General features: G+C 38.1%; 1 protein-coding gene across 1 annotated transcript in view; it reads right to left on the reverse strand.

The window, feature by feature from the left end:
* Nucleotides 1–24664, reverse strand: part of LOC122801170 (maltase-glucoamylase, intestinal-like) — a 516102-nt gene that overhangs the window by 274858 nt on the left and 216580 nt on the right. The window contains exons 21-22 of the mRNA XM_044070733.1: nucleotides 19989–20113; nucleotides 11421–11509 (exon numbers count right to left, since the gene is read on the reverse strand). Coding sequence (XP_043926668.1) covers nucleotides 11421–11509; nucleotides 19989–20113 — 214 coding nt within the window. The remainder of the gene's footprint in view (nucleotides 1–11420; nucleotides 11510–19988; nucleotides 20114–24664) is intronic.

A 24664-nucleotide genomic window follows, 5' to 3' on the forward strand; every position in this document is an offset into this window, starting at 1 on the left:
ATACATTGTTTACTAATGTAAACCTAGATTGCAAATTGCTTACTAAACTAAACCTAGATTTTAGGTCTGGGGTGTCTCACCCTCTTCTGCAATGTCAACAGAATGGTTTGGAGGGAGAGATATATTTTGCAGAAGATACATCTGCTATGGAACTAACTCCCCATCCACATAAGAGTTCACCCCTGCCCATTTTCAAGTACAACTTAGACCTATGGATGTTGAATAGAAAATTTACTCTAGAACTGTTCCCTGTGCTACTAATGGACAGGAGACAGCTCTTAAATGCTTTATCCAATGCATGGGTATCCTCAAATTATCTATAATATGATCCCAGTTATTCTCATTATGCGTAATGCATAATTATCGACCCTGAAATGGGTAAGGCCAATCTATAATCAAATGGAATAGGTTATTCTGAGCACAAAAAGGAAAGCTGGATATGCTTAAAATTGTCTACAAGGGCAGCTAGCATTGTACTTACCTATGATCCTATGAGCTAATCATGATTAAACAATACTAATATGCTAAAACCTGCATGCAATAAAATTTTATGCTGGAGTCAAATAATATCCATTCATTGGGCCTCATGAAAAGGATGACTTTGTTGTGATTGTCCTACTTATCAGTGAAAGACAATGGGCCATGTTTTGAATGTCTGAGTTGCTTTGGCCAATGTGTTAAAGTTTATGACAGACATATCTGTCAACTGAACAGCATGAAGGGGAGGAGGAAGAACCAAAAGGGATGAGGAGGAGGTCTTAAGAGAGAAGGAGGAGGAGGAGTTTCTGCGTGGGAGACATTGGCAAAGTAAAAAGAAAAAAAAATCTATCATATGTCACTTAGCCACTACAGGAATTTGAGGAGTAACACAAGCACAGGAGACATTTTCCAGTCCCAGTAGACAAGCACAACTCAGTCCAATGACGGTTCAAAGGTCATCATTCACAAAAGTAGTTTATGTGCGGCCTGCTGTTTCACTCAAGCCCCCATGGAAACACTTCCCTTCTTTGACAATGATTTTTTGTATATTAGTGTAGCTGAATAATGCTAAACTTACATAATGTTTAGTTTTCCAGTGTATGTGGTTTGGTTCCTTCTCCCCGCATTTTCATCCTGCATAAGTCTTCGCACCATAATTGAGGAACAAGCCAAACATGATTGGAGAGACAGAGGCCCAAAAATCATGGATGGATTTTAAATACTGCTTTATAAACAGAGAGCATTGGAAGAATAACTTGTTTGGCTTTACATTCAATTGCCATGGGATGTGAGTGTGCTGCAGTCCTACATATATTGGCACACATGAAGCAGAGCCCCCCCCCCATGTAGAATAGGAGATACTTTATCACCCATGGAGAAGGCAACCTGGTTCATGTATCAGCTATGGCCTGAGTTAGTGAGTGACAGCAGGAGCCAATAAACCCGAGAGGTGTGTCCCACAGAGCTTGACAACATCTCTCAAGTTATGCCTCCTGTCAGGGAACTGTGCATCATGGAATTTGACATACAGGATATGTATGCTTTAAGCAGAACCATTAGGGCTTTCAATCCCTGAGGAAATGTTTCTCAAGGATCCATTGTAGAAGCATTTCTGGTACAGCTTGCCTAGGTGTACTACATTGTTTCTCAGTTCTTTGGGCACTACATTGTCAGACCAAGCAGATGTAAATCTTGCAGGAAGTATTGAAATTCAATGGACATCCCTTTTCATATGTACCTCTTCGCTTAAACAGCCATTACAAGTATTTTTACTTTATTATTATTATTAAACATTGACATACATACTTTGCTATTTTTCTAACAATAATATATTTTTTCAATATTACCTACAGGATTTAATGTTCAGTTGTCTCAAATACATTATTAAGGTTTCCTATCATGATTTTCACTTCTTCTTTTCTGTTCATAATATCATACAGAATTTTTCAAACTATCATTAATAATTTTTAATAATCCTTCCTCTTTATACTATATATGCTATATTCCATAATATTTTCCTTTTAATTTCAAATTTCTTTTGTATTATTTTCATAAAGATCTTTTAATCATTATTATTCAATACTATTGTTTTCCCATTTTTTGTCTTCTCTTACCTTCTCTGCATAGGTTTTCTTTTCCATCTCACCACTATTCTTCATGATTGTCTCTGTATCCTTCTTTTGTATTTTCCTCCATAATGTTCCCTTAGGAATATTCCCTTCATTTTCTGGCTTACTCTGCACCACCATTTCTTTAAGTAAATCATCCTGCAACCCTCTCAACCAGAAGGTTGCATCATTTGCTGATGCATCTCTGTCAAATAAGTTTCTTTGAAATATTTCCTCAGAATCCTGTACACATTTTCTGTTATTGATATTTGCTTTCTCATTCATTTCCTTAACCCTTCCATTTGTCACCCTGTTTCTACAGGCTGCCTCTGCACCTGGAATGGAAACAGGAAGTGTTCCTTCATAAAAGGTCCCTCTCACAATGATGAGTGGGGAAGTTCCCTGATACCCTGTCCAAATTTCCCTTAGCATTATAAATATAGCCTTGGGCCTCTCATGAAAAGAGGTCACTAACCTAGTGGGACTAGCCTAGTTAATAAAAGACAAATGCATATATAACAGAGAGACTCTGAAATATATGAAACAACAATGTGCACTATCTCTGACATTCTTTAATCTTACTCTTCAAACTGTTTTCAGGTCTGCTCTCATATGACTGCATAAGTCGGGGTGGTGCTTGTTAGCAGATTCTGGACTCTTCACTGGAATCCCCCTATTCTTTCAATGATTGCTACACTGTAAGGAGATATAGCATTCTATTTTACTGAATCTCATTACCTATGTTTGGAGTAATCTGAATCTACATATGGATGTCACACAATTCTAATGAGCTTCTAATGTTGCAGACCCTATCATTACCACTAGAAAGGTAGATATGAGCATGCACGCATGGGAGGGAAACTTTTGTCAGGGATGTGCTGTTATGGTGATGGATAAAGTGTTGGTATGATGAGGGACTGCATTACTAAATCAATTTGGATTTATTTAAAATATAGCATTTGATTAATCTCCAATACAAAACAAGAGTGATTCATTTATACAGATGCACATATACATATGTACAATCACAAAACCTATTATTGCACAAGTGATTGTCCCAACCCTCCCTAACTAGGTACCTAGCCTGTCAGAGAACTACTCTGCCTTTATCTTGGTAGTGATACTACAGGCATTTAGGCTTTTCAGCAGCTAATGTCTGTGGTGTCACTAGTGGCATGCAGATGGAGTTGCTCTTACGCAATGAAAGCCTATTCACTTGAATGGACCGCACTATTAATTTGACAGTTTACATTTGTCTTTCAATGTCAATGTAAAATTTCAAACTGCCATGGTGTAATGTGCCTGAAAATGTTTTACTGATCTGGATGTAGGGCTCTATATTTTCCCTTTCACTTTGGTGTTCAAAGTCCTATGTAATATTTCAATGTCCCACAGTATGATGTACTTGATAACATTGTCTGTGTCAGGCACAGTCTTTACAACTCACCACTTATATACTTTGGTTGGGGCATCCTGCAGACTCTTATTTTGCTATATTGTTAAATCAGGCACAGCCATAGTGTCTGTTTTGTTTACTGAGCAACCTGGGGTGCATCCAACTGCTACATTAGCAAACAGAATCTAATATACTGGCAAAAGAGGCCTACAACATGGCTGTCACACCATTTTGTATTACAGGTAAGCATTCAAGGAGACCGGTGCTTTCACTGGTTATGAAGTTATGAAAGTAACTGAAAACCGGATATACAATAAGTGCAGAAATTAGTTTTAATACTAAGGCTGTGCCAGAGCAATGATAATAAAATAATTGTCTTTACTTGAAAGGCTAATTAGTGTGAGTTTCAGAATAGACAGATAATGAGTGAAATGCAGAAATGGATAAATCTGCAACAGCTGTACCTCAGAGTAGTTCCTTTAATCTCATTATGGTAATTTCAGTTAGTAGTGAGGTATTGCGGGGTGCACACTGGGGGTGTAGGGGGACTAGCTCCCCTGCAAAGTCAGCAATAAAAGTGAACACTAATTTTAGACATTTAACCTTCTCCTATCTTTCCTTTTTTTCATAATTCCAAGACTCACATTAATGAGTCTAAGAATTTCAGTAGGAAGCCAATAATTATAACTAAAGATAAGATCTGCATTTTAGCAAAACTTTCTCCATCACTGTTTGTGTGTGTGTGTGAGTGTGTGTGTGTGTGTGTGTGTGTGTGTGTGTGTGTGTGTGTGTGTGTGTGTGTGTGTGTGTGTGTGTGTGTGTGTGTGTGTTTATGTGTGGGTGTGAGATGGGAAGTTCCATGCATTTCATAGACATGCTTTGCCTCCAGTGTTTGGAAATACAAGTGCATTTCTGTGTAGGTAGTTTTCATTGAGCAAAGAGTGTAAGGAGGTTTGTCTATTTCTTACTCTTGTTTAATATAAAGGTTAGTATATTTAGAGATGTGATATGTATGGAATGAAGTGAAGCTTGCTAAAGTGATGTTTATTTTTTTGTATGGTCAGTAAGTATAGCTGTGTGTTAGCAAAGCTGTCTAACAGTGGGCTAAAGGAAGTGTTTCATCCAGAGTTAGTAAATTTAGTGTGGATTCCTATGAATATTTCTTTTGATATACTCATATAAACATATAAACTCTCTTTGATTATCTCTCTCTGTCACTCTCTCTTTCTATTAACTATATATATATATATATATATATATATATATATATATATATATATATATATATATATGTGCGTGCGTGTGTGTGTGTGTGTGTGTGTGTGTGTGTGTGTGTGTGTGTGTGTGTTTGTGTGTGTGTGTGAGTAAACTGCATGTGCGAAAGTTCTTTCTCTGCACATGTGAGGTGTCAATTTATTTATTTGTCATCATCAGCAGCACCCATTTTCCCCATTTTGTATATGGGTTGGGGGTGTTGCATCAGGTGTCACCATCTCTCTTTCTATTCAGTTCCCTTCTCCTACCTTCTCTGTCAGCCATGCCTGACTATTGCAGGTCCTCTCTCCCACAATCCATCAATCTCTTTGCTGAATGCCATTGTTTCTTCTTGCCTTCTTCCTCTTTGTCCCAAATATTCTTTACCGGATTGTGTTTTGCCTTCCTTCACATGTGCCCTTACTACCATAATTTGTTCTCTTTGACCTTCTCTGTAATTGGCTTCTTCTTTGATGTCCTCATATCTTTGTCTGTTCCACAGTCTGAATCTTGCTACCCATCTCAAGTGCTTCATCTCCATCACATTCAGCTTCCTCATGTATTCACTGTCTGGGTTTCTGTACTGTACAGTAATACTGGTCCCAACACTGTTTTGTACACCTTACTGTCATCTTCTTTGACATTCTTCTGTCATACATTACCACTGATATTCTCTGCTGGTTGGCTGCAGACTATCTGATTCTAGCTTTGACCACCTCATTCTTACTTTCCTTCTCTGTAACCATCTCATCCCAGGTATCTGAATTTGCTAGCTTCTTCTGCTGTTTTACCTTCTCTCTCAATTCTCAGCTTCTGATTTCCCCCATTTGTTGCCATTGTAACAGCTTTATCTGTACTCAGTTGCATCCTATGTGCCTTCAGTTTTGCATTCCATTCCACTATCCTTCCCTAAAGTATATATGGATAGATGTGTATGTGCATGTATGTATTTAGTCTTCGATTTATTTATTTATTGTTGTTGGTCTGCTAAGTACCAGTGCCTTCTGTGGAAGGCTGGGCGCTGGGCTGGCAACTCAACACTGTAAAATTCCACTGCCAATCATGAGTGGACAGATGATCCGCTATAGCAACCCCTAACTGAGAAAAGCCGTAAGTAGAAGAATAAATATAAATGGTAAGTATCAGCTCCATGGACCTTTTTTAGGCAGAACCTGGTCCAAAGTCACAGTTACATAAATAGTTCAAACATCAAACCTGTTCAGGCCCCTTAAGTAATGTCACCTACAGATACAACTCTAAACAAATAAAAGCTAGTCAACAAAATGCCTACAGCATTAAAAAAACCTAGACCAGTATCTCTGTTTTCTTATTACCCATCACTCAGAGATCATATTCAACACTGATTCATGAGTCAGAGATTTAGCTTCACTAATTACAATTCCATGTAGACAGATGAAGTAGTAACTCTTCTCTTCATTAGAAACAATATAACAGCCACACCCTTAGCCCAAAATGCTTCCTAGAATGACTACAACCTGAAAATGCTAAAAATACAACTTAATCTAGCAAAAAAAAAAAAAAAAACTATAGCGAAAGATAGGCACTTTTATCTACTAAACTATGATTATGAGCTAAAGACTTCTTCAGAGCAATGTTAATGCCAGTATTTCTAGGCCACACTAATATTATTCCTCTTCTTGTTTTGTTTTGTTTTTTTTTTAAGTTCTGGTGGGACATTCCTAGAATTTTGGCCTTCTTACTTTAAGCATTTTTCCTGTAAACTTCTTCCTTTCTGATCTAATGAGCCCCTCATCCACTTTTTGGTCTGTTTGTTCACTTAACAATTGTCCAAACATATTACATGTTTCAATTTCCAGTTCTTGTAAATGTGTGTCTATATCAATCACCTTCTTGAGCAAAATAAGCCCCATTGTTCTCATTAGCTTCCTTTTTATCTGCACTTGCTTGTTTCTCTATATCTGCTGCCTTCATGTTTTCAATCTCTTTTTGTTCTGTTGTACCCAGTCAAATCAAAACAATGACCTTCATGCTCCCCACACTGCATTCCATTTTACATTTATTCATTGTATTACTAATTTGTCCAGACTGACCACATTTTACCTTTTTACAATTTTGGATTAAATGTTGCATGGTTGCATGCTCCTACAAAAATAGCTGGTATGTGGTAGATCTTGATATCTTAGCATACCCTTAAAACCTCCGATGATTATTTCAGTAGGTAAATGCTGTAACATATCCTGTTTCACATCTAACATGACATCTATTTCCCAACCACCATTCCATACAAACCTTTCAGCTTTTATTTTCTCAGTATTTTCAGTTTTGTCATAATATTTACTTAAACAATTTGTAAATCCTCTTGCTATATAACATCTGTTCAAAATTGCAAAAATCCATGCTTCTTCAAATTCAGCCCTTGTCCAACAAAAATATAACTATTTCAGTGATAAATGTTATTTTTCATTTTGAATTAATTTAAGAATTTATTTAATAATTGTTCAGTTTCAAAAATGATATCACTGAATGCTTCCTTACCTAAATGAACAGTCTTAACATTTCTTATAAAAAAATATAAAGGGATAATTAAATTGTCCCAAGTATAATACAACTACAGATGAGCCATGCTTAGATCATAACCTTACATTGTGCATCTTTTTTATACTGAAAAACACTCACAGTACATATTTCATCCTTCTTGTGACCAACAACCACTTCCAAAAATGATTTACTTGCACTTAAAAATGTCCCCTTTATTCCAATGTTTTTCTCTCAAGTAATATCTCTTCTCTGTTTCCTTTCTTGAGTAATTGCTCTTCTTGCCTTTCAGCTTCACCAAACACACAATCCACCATCTCGCCCCATGATGCAGTAGACTCCTCCCTTTGTTCCTCCTTATCAAGTAACTTCAGCAACTTTCCATTCTCTATGCAGCAAATCTCAAGTTCCATTATTAAAATGGCTTCCTACACAGACTCAGCCTGGGAAGCAGCTAAAGAATGCTCATTTGTATCATCCGTCGTAATGCCATAAACAGCTCTTAGTATCTTAACATTAGCATCCCTTACATTATCCACTACATTATTCTCCTGTTCAACATCTTTTTTCTATATTCCTCACAAGTTTTATGCAATTTTTCATTCATTTCCTTCTTCTAGCCACATCCACACAATGACTGGATGCATTACGATGTCATGCAAAAAGATTAAGGGCATTTCCCAAATGTTCTGGCCAAATATCCTCTGAAAAGTTAACAAAATGAACCTCAGTCTATAAGCACTGATGTGTCTCCCAGGATACAACTTCCCAACAGACCCTTAGAAATAAGCTCCACTGTATATGCTATCACTTCTCAGTTAATACCCTACATATCTGGGAGTCCTTCACTAATCATAGGACCATAGGAGGTTACTAGGCTAATGGCGGTGGGGCCCTTACAAGCCGAGCCAAGATTTTATCCCCCAAAAAGAAACCTCAGTCAGCACCTTTTTTCCTGTCAATGAGGGACACAGGTGGAACCCCTGGGACAAATTTGTGGTTTCCCATCCACTCATCAAGATTATGCTTGAAGAGGGTTACCATAGTACTCTGTTTGATGTGCATGGGAAGTCTAGTCCAGAGATGGTGCAGCCTCTGGGAGATAAGCCTGTCTCTCCAGCAGGTTTTGATGATGTCACATATTAGATTTAGGCCTTTTGAGCGGGTAATGTACGAAGAGTTAGACTTACAGATATGGAAGATCTCTAGTAGGCAGGGTCCGAGATTGCCTTGTATGAGTGACCAGATCACCTCTGTGCAATTTGTACGATACTGAGTAGAGTGATAGTGATTTGGGCCTGTCCATATAGGACAGGTGTTGGAGGCCATGGATTCTCTTTGTGAGGTATTTCTGTGGCCTTTCCAGTTGGTGCAGCTGTTTGAAGAAGTGCATACCAAATGGGGTGTTATACTCAATTATTGGCCTAATGAGTGAGGAATACAGAGATGTAATAACCTTCTTTTTTCTGGATCTAATCCCTTTACTTATGAGAAAAAACAAGTAAAAGGCTTTTCTGACCACTGCCACTACAAGATGTTTGAATGGGAGATTGTTGTTAACCTGTGTACCTAGGTCTCTCACCACAGGTTGTGTGCTTAGGGGTAGGCGTTGATGTGGTAATCAGTAGGGACTATTTTTAGCTAAATGATGAGACATATTTTGTGTTTAACTTAAGGGCATGACTTTGGCACCAGTCATTTGTTGCTGTGAGACCCTCTTGCAGTATGTTAACATCATATGTGGAGTCAATGACAGAACCCAACTTACAGTCGTCCACAAACTTGGTCAGCTACAGGCCTTTTGTCTTTGACTGGACCTCTGAGAAGTAGATGCCAAATAGTAGGGGTCCCAGGACAGATCCCTATGGAACACCACTAGTGTCAGGTCTGCAGTCAAGAGGTGGATGCACCTATTTTCACCTTGTGGGTCCTACTAGTGAGCCAGTTGGCCACCCACCTGATGAGATAGGGATTTATGCCAAGTTGTCTTAGCTTTTCGATGATGCCTGAGTGACGTATTGTGTCAAAGGCTTTGACCAAGTTAAGGTAAGTTTTATGTATTGACCTTCCCTCATCTAGAGCTTTGGTGACAGTCTCAAAGAAGTCAACCAGGTTCAACAGACAAGATCTGCTCTTGACGAATCCAGACTGGCTGGGGTTAAGTGCCTGGAGATTGCCTACATCCTTGTTTATAAGATTCATAATAATATGCTCCATTGCTTTACAGATCAGACTTGTCAAGTTAATGAGGTGATAGTTTCCAGAGTCAGTAGTGGCACCGCCTTTGTGCAATAGGATGACAATGGCAGTTCTCCAATGTGCTGAAATGAAGCCTGTACTTAGGCTGTGGTTGAATAGAATGCACAATGGTGAAGCTGGCTCTTGCTGGAGATGGTGCATAATACTGCCTGAGATACTATCAGATCTTATGGAAGTTGTGCACTTTGCCTTGGATAGGGCCTTAACACTTAGTCTACAGAGATGTGAGGAGCGGGACAAATATCAGGGATTTCAAATGGGCTTTTGGGGAGGGATGTGGGGAGTTTGTGCTGAACCGATCTGCTAACAGGTTAGGTAAGTCAACAAGATCGGTGTAAGTCGTACTGTAAGTACTAATCTGGAAAAAAACCTTGACTTTGCCATGGAGGATCTTGATGTAAATGAAGAAGGCTTGTGGTTTCCCTTTGCTTCAGAGGCTAGTTTCGATTCATAATTGGCTTTGGAGGTTTTCACTAGTGATCTAATTTGCTTGTTGAGGCTAAGAAAGGAGTTTTTCCATTTTGGAATTTGTTCCTTTTTGTTCCTTTTTACCCTTAGACAAAAGTTTCTTCCTTTTGTTGTAAAGCCTGTTGATAGAGGATGTCCACCAGACAAGTTTGTGTTTCCTTGAGGAGCAGGATTTAGTTCTGTTGGGTATGGCTGAGTCCATGCAGTTGTAGAGGTGCTTGTATACTGCACTGGCATAGTGTTCAGCATAGTTGGGGGTAGTGTGAAGCTACTGATACCCTCCCTTAGGAGGTTGTAGTCATATTTTGAGAAGTTTTTTAGCCTGGTTATGGCTGGGAGGGGTTGGGCAGGATAGAAGCTATGAATGAAACAGACTGATGATCTGATCTCACCAGGGAAGAACTTGCTATGGGAGTGGTTCAGCCATTTCCCATGTTGGTGAGAAACAAGTCCAGAATGTTATCTCCCCTTGGTGGGGATGAGACGAGCTGGTCCAGTGCATTAGAATTGATAAAGTCAAGGTATCATTGGGTGACCGCGTTAGTGCAGGAATAGCTCACCCAGTCTATGGTGGTGTAGTTGAAGTCACCAAGGATCAGGGTGTTAGGGGGTACCTTGATGGAGTCAAGTAGGTCCAAGTAGGAGGAGTGGGTGTCATGAGTCATGGAGGGGGTCTATAGCTGGCTATAACTTGGATGGTTGTAAACTATACTCTACCCCCTCCATCACCGATTTATGTAGTCATATAGAAAAATCCTATTATAAGAAGCCATATGCAGTTGCTACCTTAATGATAACGCTGTGTGATGCAATGACCCTCTTCTCACATCCTTGCAAGCTTTAACATATTATCTACTTTAGTTCACAGTTGTTTTCTATGACCCTGCTCACCTTTTTCATACCTCCCATTGTCTTCCTCTCTTCTTTTCACTTTTATTCTTTTAAATTATTTTTTATTGTACAAATTGATGTTTTAGTAATTCATGTTGCTTAGATACTAGTTCATTCTCTGATTTACAAATGTATTTTTTTACTCAGGGTTGAGCCTGAAATGATGTCCTCTAATACTAGTGGAGTTCCATTCTTATGCAGGTATGAAGTGGGGAGGTGGTTATGTGGTGGATAGTAGGTGAATGGCATAAAACCACCTTCAGATGGGGGGGCAAGGTCAGTCTAATTTTAAAGCCAGGTGAACAACTTTTTATGATGATGGGGAGGAACTTTTATGTATTTTCTATTGGATGGAGTGGGGGTGAGAAAGGAAATGGGTATTTTGTTCCACATGCTAATTAGTCTCATTGTGAAATAATGATGCATTTGTACTGACTGCATTTAATGTATGATTATGCTATGGTGTAGCCGGGATTAGTCATGTCACAAATTAGTAAAAAAAAGATTTAGAGAAGAAAATACATAAAGGCAATACTAAAATCACTTACCCCTTGATTCTCCATCATCCCAGTATAAGCTTCCTTCTGCCTTTCCATTCTCATCCAGTGCAATTATAAGTCCCATGGAATTTTTTCGGCTAGAAAATGAACAGACAAATGACACTGCAGGGTGGCTGCTTTCTTTCAGATAAAAAAATACACAGATCTTAAACCGTCAAAAGTTAAACTGAAGAATAAATGAATGAATAAAATAAACAAAAATATAAGCATTTGTATATGCAGAGTCAGTTGTGTTATTTTTCATTTATGGAATAGTTGTTCCTAACAAACTGATAAACATGACAATGAATGGTAAAAGTATGATATCATTTATCAGCCAGCGGTGAAGAATTCAATGCCGCTATAAAGAATACAAAACAGCAGTTTGACATCTCCAATTAAACATTACTTCATTGCTGTCTTAACTTTGCCATTTTCTTTCTGCACAGTAACATCCTTTACACTTTGCCATTATCAAAATGTAAGTGACATAATGCACTTCACCTATCATCTCTCTGACAAGCTGAAACCATATGGGCATTCCATCTGACTGTCACAATGAAATTCTTTTTTTCCCAATATAAAATATGTAACTATGTAAAGTTTTGATATTTAAGTAATTTCTAGATGAAATGGCCATATGTGGAGCATCGACAATTACTACCCACTTTGTTATCTTCACTGGCCTCATAACTTCTACTCAGGTAAGCAGTGGTAAAGGAAATTTTTTGAAATAACATCTTTTGAACTCAGCATCTCAATGGTAGAGTCAGGATTGGAGGTTAGAAATGTCATCTTCTCTATGGACTTCACCATTTTTTTCTTACTGATTTGTAACTAGATGTAACTGCATTTCTTGTACTTCCTTTAGCTGCTTTTGTTTTCTAAAATAGAGCTATATTTCATCACCTTGTGCTATCATCTCAGAGAGCTGGAGAATCCATGTATTGCTCCATGCACTGGAATATCTTGCCTAGCACTGAGGTTGCTATTTCAAACTTTGTTTATTCTTTCACACCTTCTTTTAAGATAATGATATTTTCCACAAATTTGTTGCAGAACAAAATATTTCTGCTGGCTGGTTTGCAACAGTCCTACAACTGTTTTCTGCTTTAAGGAACTGACAATGGAAATGATGTCTGGAATAAAGCCACTGAACTATAAACAGCTGTGATGGAGACAGCCCTCACACTTTAACAATGTTTTTGGTACTGAAGAAGAGATAAGCAACAACACTCTGAACACTCGTTTTTCCTTAGTATTTTTTTTTTTTCGTGAGTGGATGTTCCTTTCAACCTAATAATTTGAGTGTGATTCTTTGCACTTGATTTGATATAAGTGGATTCCAATTGCATTGTAACATTCTGAAACTACAGACTTAGAACTATTGACAGATACAGTTTGTTCTGGTGTATAAAAATTTAAAAAGTAATCGGTGACTAAATAGTAGTGTTCTATCAGCACACTTCTACTTGGCCAGTAACTAATATCAAATGCTTTTTCCTTGTATTTTGTTATGATCAGGTATACATTATATATTATTGCTAGCATATTGCCATGTGTTTAAATGTCAGCTTTGTCTATCTTGAATGTCAGTCCCTGACAATATTATAATTCATTTTGAAATGACAAATATGGTCTAATAACAGGAGGTAGTATCATGATCCCATCATGCCATTCTATCATTACTGCCCCCCAAAGTTATCTCTACTATAAGCTTTCTATTCTTGCAGTATCTCAGTCATGAGTGGTAACTGTGGCACAATTTTCAACACTTCCATGTCTTCTTCTTCTTCTTTTGGCAGCTCCCGTCAGGGGTCACCACAGCAGATCAACTGTTTCCATTTCTTCATGTCCCCTGCATCTTGCTCTGTCACACCAACCACCTGCATGTCCTCTCTCACCACATCCATAAACCTTATCTTAGGCCTTCCTCTTTTCCTGTTACCTGGCAGCTTCATCCTTAGCATCTTTTTCCCAATATACTCTGCATCCCTCCTCAGCACATGTCCAAACCAACATAATCTTGCCTCTCTGGCTTTGTCTCCAAACCTTCCAACCCTCTAATATACTTATTCCTAATCCTGTCCATCCTCGTCACACCCAGTGCAGATCTTAACATCTTTAACTCTGCCACATTAAGCTCTGACTCCTGCCTTTTTGTCAATGCCACTGTCTCCAACCCATATAACATAGCTGGTCTCACTACTGTCTTGTAGACCTTCCCTTTCACTCTTACTGGTACTCATCTGTCACAAATCACTCCAGACACTCTTCTCCACCCACTCCATCCTGCCTGTACTCTCTTCTTCACCTGTCTTCCACACTCACCATTACTCTGAACTGTTGATCCTAAGTATTTAAACTCATCCATCTTCACCACCTCTACTCCCTGCATCCTCACCATTCCTCTATCCTCCCTCTTATTCACATACATATATTCTGTCTTAGTCCTGCTGACCTTCATTCTTCTTCTCTCTAGAGCATATTTCCACCTCTCCAGGGCCTCCTCCACATGTTCCCTACTCTCACTACAGATAACAATGTCATCTGCAAACATCATAGTCCATGGGGCCTTCTGTTTGCAACACTTCCATGTAATTTTATAATAAATCTTCTTTTCATTCAGATATGCTCTACTGAGGCTACCATCAATATGTGTAAAATTCTTAGGTCTGTACTGCTCAAGCAAGTCACATCTATGTAAGTATAACAACTTGGACATAAAGACTTTCTAACAACACTTTTATTGTGGTGCAGGAAGATTATATGGTATGTTTCTTGTGTAAATATGGTTGTGGAATTGTCTGCAGCCAAGGACTATAGGTAGCATTTTCTTACTCATACGTCTGCATAATGTGACTGAGGATATATCAGTGTCCAGGATGAATAAGCGACTGATCGGTCATTCTGTAGGGTGCATAGCCCTTGTTAACTAGCCCTACCTTGCAAGGCTTATGTAGAGTCATATCACAATATTTAAGAGTTGGTATTATAATTACTAGATGCCTGAGAATTCAAAACTCCTCTCTTTATCTACTGCACAACACTTACTTAGTGGTACTGGGATTTTTGTCAAGTATGGTATAAACTTGGATGGATAGTGCGCCATACCTAAGAAATGCATAAAAGATGATTTTTCAAAAGGTTTCTGCACATTCATAATACGTTCTTATTTTCAGGAACTGCGTTTGTCATGGTTGTCAGATAAGTGACATAAATGTAGCATTTGGTGTTACTGAGTTTTAAACCTGAGACCTCAGTCTATCTAACAACTCCCATCATGTTATTGCTTTTGTAGCACCACAAACTAGAACATTGTCCATTTTACTGACTACTCCATCTAGCCCTTCAATTGTAGTTGCAGCTACCATTCTGAAAAGTTAGGAGAGAAGCATCACCCAAATGGTTGCCCCAAAAATACAGAATCAATTTGGAACTGAGTTGATATAACTTAAAATCCTTTGTCTGCATCAAACACTAAAGGGTGAGTTGGTGAAATGGTTAAGGCCTTAACTTCACAGGTCCAACGTACAGGGTTTGACTCTGACCTCTGGTAATTGGCTAGGCTTGTAATAGTCTATGGACTGATTGCCCAGCATTTACAGGGATTCGGTGCTAGCATAATGGCTGAGTTGTTTGCCTCACAAACATATACAGAGTTTGAGTCTCACCTTTTTTGAGCAACTGGCTAGGCTAAAATTTGGCAACAAGTGCAGATTGCTAGCTTAGTACTTACATAACAACCTACAACTTAAATAACCTGCAATTAGGTATAGCCTTTACTACATCTTAAATAGGTAGAAATGTTTAACTTTTTGTTTTAATCCCTTTTATAGTTCATGTGAATTGATATGTATTATGACTCAATTCTAATTCAGGTCTATTACATATTTTTGATTGACTTAGTTGTTTCAGTTTATGTAAAACTCTGTCTGACCTCATGCATTTTAGTTTTTGCTCTGTGCTTGCCTTAAACACAATAAGTATTCTTCTACAAGAACTAATTACAAGATCTGTATCACATAAAATGTTTAAATAGTATTGCTCTTACAGACATCTTAAACCTTAAAGATAGATCCTTCATAATATCATCTGTGAGATGCCCAGTAAACTTGTTCACCACTCCTCAGTCATAACAGTAATCAGAGAGACCTGGCTAAATCCCAGCTTCACTGATAAAGGCCTACTATCAGAAGGTTATAACATGTATAGGTGTGATAGACAAACAAAAATGGAGGTGTCATTGCTATAATTTACACCAGCAACCTCACATTAGTACTATTAACCATAAAAATACCACCTTCAACAAAAATGGAATACTTCCAGATTTTCTAAATGTAAATCATAGCAAATCAATTCACATAATTGCCTTATACATGACTCCTCAAAACAACCAGACAACCACTGAGACATACTTTCCTGGGCATCCAGCCACATTACCCATGAAACCATCCTACTAGATGATGTAAACATTAACAAACTATTACCAAGCCACAGACAATAAACACCCCAATAAATGTCTTCACCTTAAAACCATCCCTACCAGTTTAAACAAAATTGGCACTGATGCCTCCATACTGGACAACATACATCAATACAATCTTAACAGCAGGCCATCATTCTGACACCGTGAGTGACAACAATTCAACTTATGCCATCCTCCAAGACTAAAAAAAAAAAAAACTACCATCAAATATAAAACTAACTAGTAGCTGCAAAACTTTAACTCTACCCACTTCATAAATACCCTATCTCAGTTCTCATTGTTACAACTACAAAACCTAGCACTAAACACCACAGTAGATTACTTTAGCAAAGACTTTCTCTCCATTTTTATAGTGAAGCTCCACCCAGATGCAAACATTTCAGAAAGAATATGGATCTATGATTAAAAAAAAAAATCAAAAAACAAAAAAACAGAAGCAATGAAAAACAGAGATGAAGCATGGACTATATGGCATACTGAAAACATCCAGCAATAATCAAGAAAAGATTAATGAACTTCATGACCAAGCAAAAATAAATAAATAAATAATTGCTGACAAGAAAAGATACTACCTACACCTACAAAACAATCAACCAAATGACTCCCATAAATTCTGGTCATCCATAAACAAACTCCTAAAACCAGGCAAACCCACACAGATAAGCCACTTATCTAAGAAATCAGACTACTCCGGCTCTAATCAGTTTAATAACTACTTTATCAATGCAGCTAAAACCCTAACATACAAATTCTGCCAACCCTCCTTTCAGACTTAAGAACCTATTCCTACCAGGAAAAAGTAGAAAACTTCTCTATATCCTGAAACCTATAACTCTAACAGCCAACAAGCACCCCACTCAATTCCTGCCCCAGGCAGCCAGTGCTCTCACCTACCTGTCTTGCTGTTAATTAACAGATCTGTTAATGAATAAAAACTTCCTAGATCATATAAACAATCTGAAACATTAACCCTCCACAAAGGTATATGCATTTACAAAATACTTAACTACAGACCCATTGCATCCTTCATCCTCTAATGAAAAGCCTTGAAAGAAGTGTCCATGTCCACTCCCAACTCCTTTTCTACCTACTAGAAGACAACCTGTTGTCACACAAATAACACGGTTCTCTCTCCTTCCACAGCACTACTTCTGCCCTACTGTGATTCTTAAGACACTGTCAATAAGTCATAGTTTATAGCTGAGTGCTAGGCTAGCACCCCCTACTGGGCCATTTTAAATCTATACAATTTTCTTTACAAAGGTGAGAATCAAACCTTGTACTGTTGTTCTGTGAATTAAACACCATAATCAATACACCGCTACAACCCAAAATCAAATCCTGTACCTTATATCTGTGAGGTAAACACCTTATGTATTATGCCAACCCCTGTAAAATCAAACTCTGTACCTTATATCTGTGGGGCAAACACCTTATTCATTATGCAACCTCCGACCCCCATACAAACAAAAACAAACTAGTGTCCTCTATATTTCTAGACCTATCAAAAGCATTTGATACTGTCTCTCACCAGTACCTCCTTCATAATCTAGCACCTTTGGCTTCTCACATTTTACTACCTCTTGGTTCAACAACTATCTCATCAACAGAACCAAAAGTGTCAAACAGAAATCTCCTGTATCTTCCTTCCAGCCAGTAGAAATTGGAGTCTGCCAAGAATCAATCCTTGTCCCATTTTTGTTTAACATATACATATACATTAATCACGTGAACTCAGAAACACATCACACTACACCTCAGTATGCAGAGGACTCAACACTAATCTGCTAAGCCACAACCTTTATCGAATTACAATCCCTTACTCAACAATGCTTCATTAAAGGGGAGAGCTGGCTCAGCAAATCACAGCTAACATTATTTCCCAAAAAGACAAAACTAATGCTGTTTCTACCAAAAAAAAAAAAAAAAATTACCAAATTAAAACAGCCCTTCGAACTCACCCCCATCCATGACACACCTACAGATACTGTCTCCTCCAGTAAATTACTGGGAGTCACGATATCTGAGAAATTAACATTTGATAATCTCATTCATCTCTCAAGAAAAAAATAAACCTCAAAAACTAGGATCCCTGTACAAAGCTAATTCCTACCTCCTGACCAAGATCAAAAGTCAACAGTCATCACATATCTCCTGTCCAGGCTATTATACACATCTCCTATGTTTACCTGCCTTCAATCCACACAACTCATAAAGATGCAGCAATGCTATAACAAAATAGCAACATTTATAACTCATCTCCTCAACCAAATACTTCACTGTTTTGCCCTCCAAAAATTATCATGACCAGAACTTCCAAGACAGCTCAAACTATCCCAGCTAAAAATTGCTCACAACATTCTCTACCAAGCCTTCAAATATCCAGCAAACAAATCAATGTTACAATAGAACACACCACTGATATCCCTAAGATCAGAAGCCACAGACATGGTCTCTGTCACCAGAGCCCTAGAATCAAACGGGAATACACTCAACTCCTGCTTAATAGTGAAACTATGGAACCATCTGCCCAGTGACATCAGATAATCAGACCACCAACAAATAAAACAAAGTAAAAACTACTCCTCAGTACATCACACTCTAACTGCAACACCCGATGAACACCACCCCAATAAATCATCCCAACCCACCAAACCACTGCAAACAAACTCCATTCATTTCACCTTAACCACCTTTTCCTCCCCTGCTCTCTCCCACTGAGCTACCTTTCTCCTCATCCCATCATATATGACCCACTTTTCTCATCTCTCCCTCTCCCACTTAGCTACCTTTTCTTTCACCCCCAGTCCCACTTAGCTATCCCCCCATCACCACCATCCCTCACCAATTCACTAAATCTCTACCAACTGAGCCCGACCAGTATTGCTATACTTCTACCTAACTTCAAATGACTAACGTCTATACTCTGTGCTTACCCATCTTGCCATATACTCACACTTTTGACATTCTATCAAAAGGTATTAACTAAAGAACAAGAAAGAAGAATTTGCCATCCACCTGTTTATAATCTACTCCAGTGGAATATACCTTCCATTATTTGTGTTCATACTATAAATGAAAAGACAAAAATAGATTAGTTCAACAGATTTCTTTGCATATCATGCTGCATAATGCTGACCTATGAAAAAAATATTGAATCAAGATTTCTGCTTGATAGCACTGCAGAATACTTACTAAGCTGTATATTAATGCATGCCGAACTATTTTACAATTTTATTATTTTAATTTTATGGAGTTTTTCCCCAACCTCCACTGAAAAGGTTTTTTTCACAGCCCAGCTGGACTTTACAGGAAACTAAAATGTAAATAAAATAAATACATAATGAATAAAGTGTTAGGTCAATAAACTACTGATACATTTAGAATTCTTGGGTGCAAGCACTGGCACATTATCCTAGATGTGAGAATACCAAGACCATTCAATAATGAACATAATTGAAAGAAGATTGAAGGAAGTCCCCACTAACCTACAAGACCATCCCCATTACAACACTTACTCTAATCAAAGTTACTAATGTCCATGTTTTGAGTAGATTGAAATCTCTGATCTGTGTTTGAATATCTCCCCCCCCCCCCAAAAAAAAAGAGAAAGGATTACTGCAATTGAAGCATGGACAGTAAAGGAAACTGATTTCAAGAAAGCCAGATGCCATAATCCATAGTCATACAAAGAAAGAAAATCACTTTGACTAGGGCATGGATCTTACCAGCAAATGTGCACTAAAAGAGATTAATAATACAAAGGAATAACGCAGTTCAAGTGTTTGTTAAGAAGTTTACATATGATTGAAATATTTACATGAAAGAACTGAAGACAACAAATCTGTCATTTTTGTTAAAACTCAGGAAAATGAAACATGTTTCTCATATAAAAGTCAGTGTTGCAGAAAGTATCATGAACACCTTTCCTGTAATGCTTGCCTTGAAGACTATTTTCATATTTGTCAAGTCTGCAAGATTCCAGCACAAAGGTTCTTTTACTTGCCAGGCAATAAACTAATACCAGCCAGCCTTTTGTAATCAAAGATGAAAACAATTAAATAAAATAGACAGTTTTTAATAATTACCTGTATTCTGTTGTGACATTTGGTTTTTGCGTAGGGAGGACATAACCTCCTCTAAGGTGAAGTCCAATTTTATCAGCTGGAAGATACATCTTTACTTCAGTTTTTCTCTTTATGATTTTTTCACCCTGTAAGTATAAGAGTTATAGCGATGTTATTTGTATCATGTATATACTGTTACTAATTAATCTTATTTAGACAATTGGCAATCTGTACATCAGTACCCTGATTGGACAACAAGCATTCTCCAGCAGGATATTAACGTACAAGTAATGCCCGCTGAGAAGAACGAGTCCACCACTTCACAGCAGCATGTCAAGCTGCCATGGAGCTCAGACTGAGAAAATGGAATGGCCTCCATTATTTTACACTCGCTAAGCATCTCTTTTGCTGTTCAGTGAGTGTAAAATATAAAAAAGAAGACAACTACAAAAAAAAAAAAAAAGGTAGAGGTGTGTGTGTGTGTGTGTGTGTGTGTGTGTGTGTGTGTGTGTGTGTGTGTGTGTGTGTGTGTGTGTGTGTGTGTTTATGACTGTGCTTGAGTGTATGTGTGCATGTCAGTGAAAGAGCGAGATGTTATTTTACACTCACTAAGCAGCACTTCTGCTGTTTAGCGAGTGCAAAATAAAAACAGAAAAATTAAAATAAACTGTGTGTGTGTGAGAGTGTACGTGTGTATGAGAGTAAGAGAGAGAGAGAGTGATCGATCGAACAAAACAGAAATGTATGTGTTTATCTTTCTGTCTGCATGTGTGGGGAACTGTGTGTGTTTGCATGTGAGATAGTGAGAGAGAAAGTGAGAGTGATATGACTGAATGCATGTATGTAAGCAGAGGAAACTGTGTGTGAGAGAGAAATCAAGAGAGAGCGATAGAGTGATACTGATCTTGTGTGAGTGAATGTGTGTATGAAGGATGAGGAGACTGTGTCTGTATATGCGTGTGTGTGTGAAAGCAGAAGAGACATGTGTGTATGGGAGAGAGTATGTACTAGGTAAAATTGTTGTTTCATTCGCTTATTATTTTTTAGGATTATTATTATTTTATATATGTTTGATGTAAAATGTTTCCTCCAACACATTTTACATAGACTACAGCAAGTATGAAACATTAGGCGGAGGAACTATTTTACATCAAAAATGTATTAAAAAATAGTACTTAATAAATACATAACTGAATAAAACACAATAATTTTAGAGAGGCCTCATTATCTTAGCACAATAATGCCCTCCAGGGTGTGTTAATGTGTAATTAATGGGGTGAACCTTGGCCGGGCATTAATTACACATTAACGCACACCCTGTTGGGCATAATTACTTGCTTGGTATTGGTCATAAACTGAAGCAAGAAACTTCAAAAGAAGATAGATCATAGCAAGAGAGGATCCTTTATAATTTGCACTCATAGGCATCAACTTTAAATAATCGGTATAAACAAAATAGAATAAGAAAATGCAAATGGCACTCTAAAATGATGTGTATCACAGATTTTCGTTATAGTACATATTACATGCTTATATATTTATTGCAATATTCCACAATTTTTCGCTGCCATTATATGATTTTAATAAAATTTCAAAATGCTTCATAAGATTTTTAGGATCTCAGCTTTAGCAGACGTTCATATAAAGGAGGGAAATAATATGGAAGCCTAATGTTTTTAAGATAAAGTAAGCGTTAGGACATTTCAAATAACACACAAAATTTTATATGCCAGCATATGCCATTATAGGTTCGTAGGTTCACAAGTTCATAGGTTGGTACTAGCCTATCGGCCCTAGGACCTATACAAGCCTAGCCATAACAATTCCCTGGCTATTTGTTCCCACAGTATTTACTTCCCTGGACCCCTGTCTAGCAGAGCAACTGACATGATCCCTGGGGTGAATTTCCTATCTCCCATCCAGTCATCAAGGTTCCTTTTGATTAGGGCCAAAGAGGCGCTCTGCTTGACATGTATGGGCAGTCTATTCCAGAGTCTGGGGAGTCTCTGGGTCAGGAACCTATCCCTTCAGCGTGTTTTGTTTATTGTGATGACAAGGTTTAGATCCCTGAAGCGTGTGGCTCTCAGGGATTGGGATTTCTTTAAGTGGAGCATGTCCAACAGCTCAGGGTTTGACATGGCCATGTATGTTAAGCAGAGATTGCCGCTGAGTAAACGATATGCCAAAGAGTATAGCTGGAGTTTTTTTAGATGGTCAGCATAGGGCATTTGCTTTAGGCCTGGTATTCTTTTATTGAGGTATTTCTGCGGCCTTTCCAGCTGTTGCAGATGTCTTGTGAAGTACATACCAAATGGGGCATTGCACTCTCTAATGGGTCTAATGAGGGATGAGTACAGTGGGACAATGACCTCTTTTTCTGGATAAAAAGCCCTTAGTGATGAGGTGTGCCTCACAGAAGGATTTTCTGACTGTTCCGCTGATGTGGTTATCGAAGGCGAGACCACTGTCTACCTGTGTCCCTAAGTCTCTCATCACACTTTCGGTGTTTAGTGTACTGCCACCTACGTGGTAATTCATGGGTACATGCTTTTTCCCAAAGTGGATAACTATACATTTCTTGGCATTAAGCTTGAGCCCATGGCTCTGGAACCAAGCATCTGTTTCTGTAAGGCCCTTTTGTAGAATATCCACATAATTTGGGGGTTCAATAATGGCTCTCAGTTTGCTGTCATCTGTGAACTTTGTTAGTCAGACTCCCTTAGTGTTGGCCTGTACTTCAGAGAAGTAGATGCCAAACAAGAGCAGTCCCAAGACTGAACCCTGAGGTACTCTACTTGTCACTTATCTGGAGCTGGATTTGGAGTCAGCTATTTTTACAGTCTGGGTTCTGTCAGTAAGCCAGTTAGCAATCCATCAAGTGACATAGGGGTTTATGCCCAGCTTAGTAAGTTTATCTATGATTCCAGAGTGGGAGATGGTGTCGAAGGCCTTGGCAAGGTCCAGGCAGGCTGTTTGGATTATCTTGCCCTCGTCCACAGCTCTGGAGACTGATTCGAAGAAGTCAATCAGGTTCAGGAGACAAGATCATCCCTTCATGAACCCAAACTGGGTGGGGTCCAGTGTTTGAAGGTTTCCAATGTCTTTGTTTATAAGTTCCATGTTAATGTGTTCCATGCCCTTGCATATCAGGCTCATCAGACTGATGGGAAGGTAGTTCCCGGGATCCAAGGTGGATCCTGTCTTGTGGAGTGGGATATCTGTAGCTGTGCGCCACTCAGTGGGCACGAAGCCTGAGATGATGCTATGATTAAACATGACACTTAGGTGAGGTGCCAGTTCATTTTGTAGTTCATGTAGTACACAGCCCGGGATGTCATCTGGTCCAATGGATACCTTATTCTTAGCTTTGGTGAGTGCATTTTCTACCTGTGTGGCTGTGATTACCAGAATTTGGCAATCGTTTGGTATTGAGATTGGCCCTTTAGGGGGTGAGAGTGGGGTGAAGTTGTCACTAAATCAATCTGCCAGGATATTGGCAATATCCATAGGATCATTATATTTAATGCCATTCTGTTGTAGCTCAGAGCAGATCTGAGCATTTCCATTTAGTATATAATGACCTGACCAATATAGCCTCCATAAGATGTATTTTTAACTCACTAGAAAAATGCTTCAGCAATAATCAGCTACAGGATTATGGGCTATACAGCCTTAACCACAAGTGCTTCAGTTAGACCATGAAAATGATGGCTCAGAAAAGTATATTCCCATGTATTGCTTATTTTATTATAGTTGGGTTTTTTTTGAAAGGCTTCCTAATGTCTGCTTTTGACTCACCTGAATTACCGTGATACATTTTATTTGATATCCACCAACTTTAAACTGATGAATATTATGTGGGCAGTTCATTCTGAGGATACTTAATGGTCAAGTAAGGCCTTGTCTGGGGATAACTAATGGTCGAGTAAGGCCTTGCTGAGTCTAATTAGGATGGCTGCCAAAAAAAGCAATTACTAGAAAATGGAAAGCAAAGTCTAAACCAAGTGTACTTGTAATAAATACAGTAACAGAGATAAAACAACTGGAAATGGGATCTTTACAAAAGGGTGGGAACAAGTTACACAGAAAAAAATGGGAAATGAGGGAACAGTACATGCAGAGGAGGAATGAGGTTTAAACGAAGGCAGGATTTGAAGGTGCTATTTAATGTTTCACTGACAATGACTTGATAGATTATGAGTGATGTATAACATTTGCAACTAAAAGTATGTCGATATGGTCTGTGATGTATAATGTTTGCAGCTAAAATTATGTCAATATGGTTTGTCTTCATTTATATAAATGTACGATTGCTTATGTCATAAGTGATAATTTATAAATGTTTTTTATTAAAAAAAAAACAAAGTGCAACTGAAATATGTTTCTTATTAAAAAAGCAATTAAAGTGCTAGTGTGATTTCTGCATGACATGCTTAAAAACTAAGCGAACTAGATGACTTGATGAGTCCTGGCATTTTCCATTTAGTTTTTTCAACTTCTTCTTTGTTGTTATAAAGCTGATGAAGACTGCTGAGGAATGTTTTGAACATGTACAGATTACAATGCTTTCAGACATACTGACAAAGTCAATAATATGCCAGTGACTGATAGAGACAGTTTAGAAATCTGCCTAAAAGGCATTGTCCAACATTAACCCTTAGTATCATCTGAAAATAAGCATATTGACATCTCAGTTC

Source organism: Protopterus annectens, chromosome 4.part1 (assembly GCF_019279795.1).
Source record: "Protopterus annectens isolate FY-2018-M chromosome 4.part1, PAN1.0, whole genome shotgun sequence".
In the NCBI taxonomy this organism is placed as follows: Eukaryota; Metazoa; Chordata; order Ceratodontiformes; family Protopteridae; genus Protopterus; species Protopterus annectens.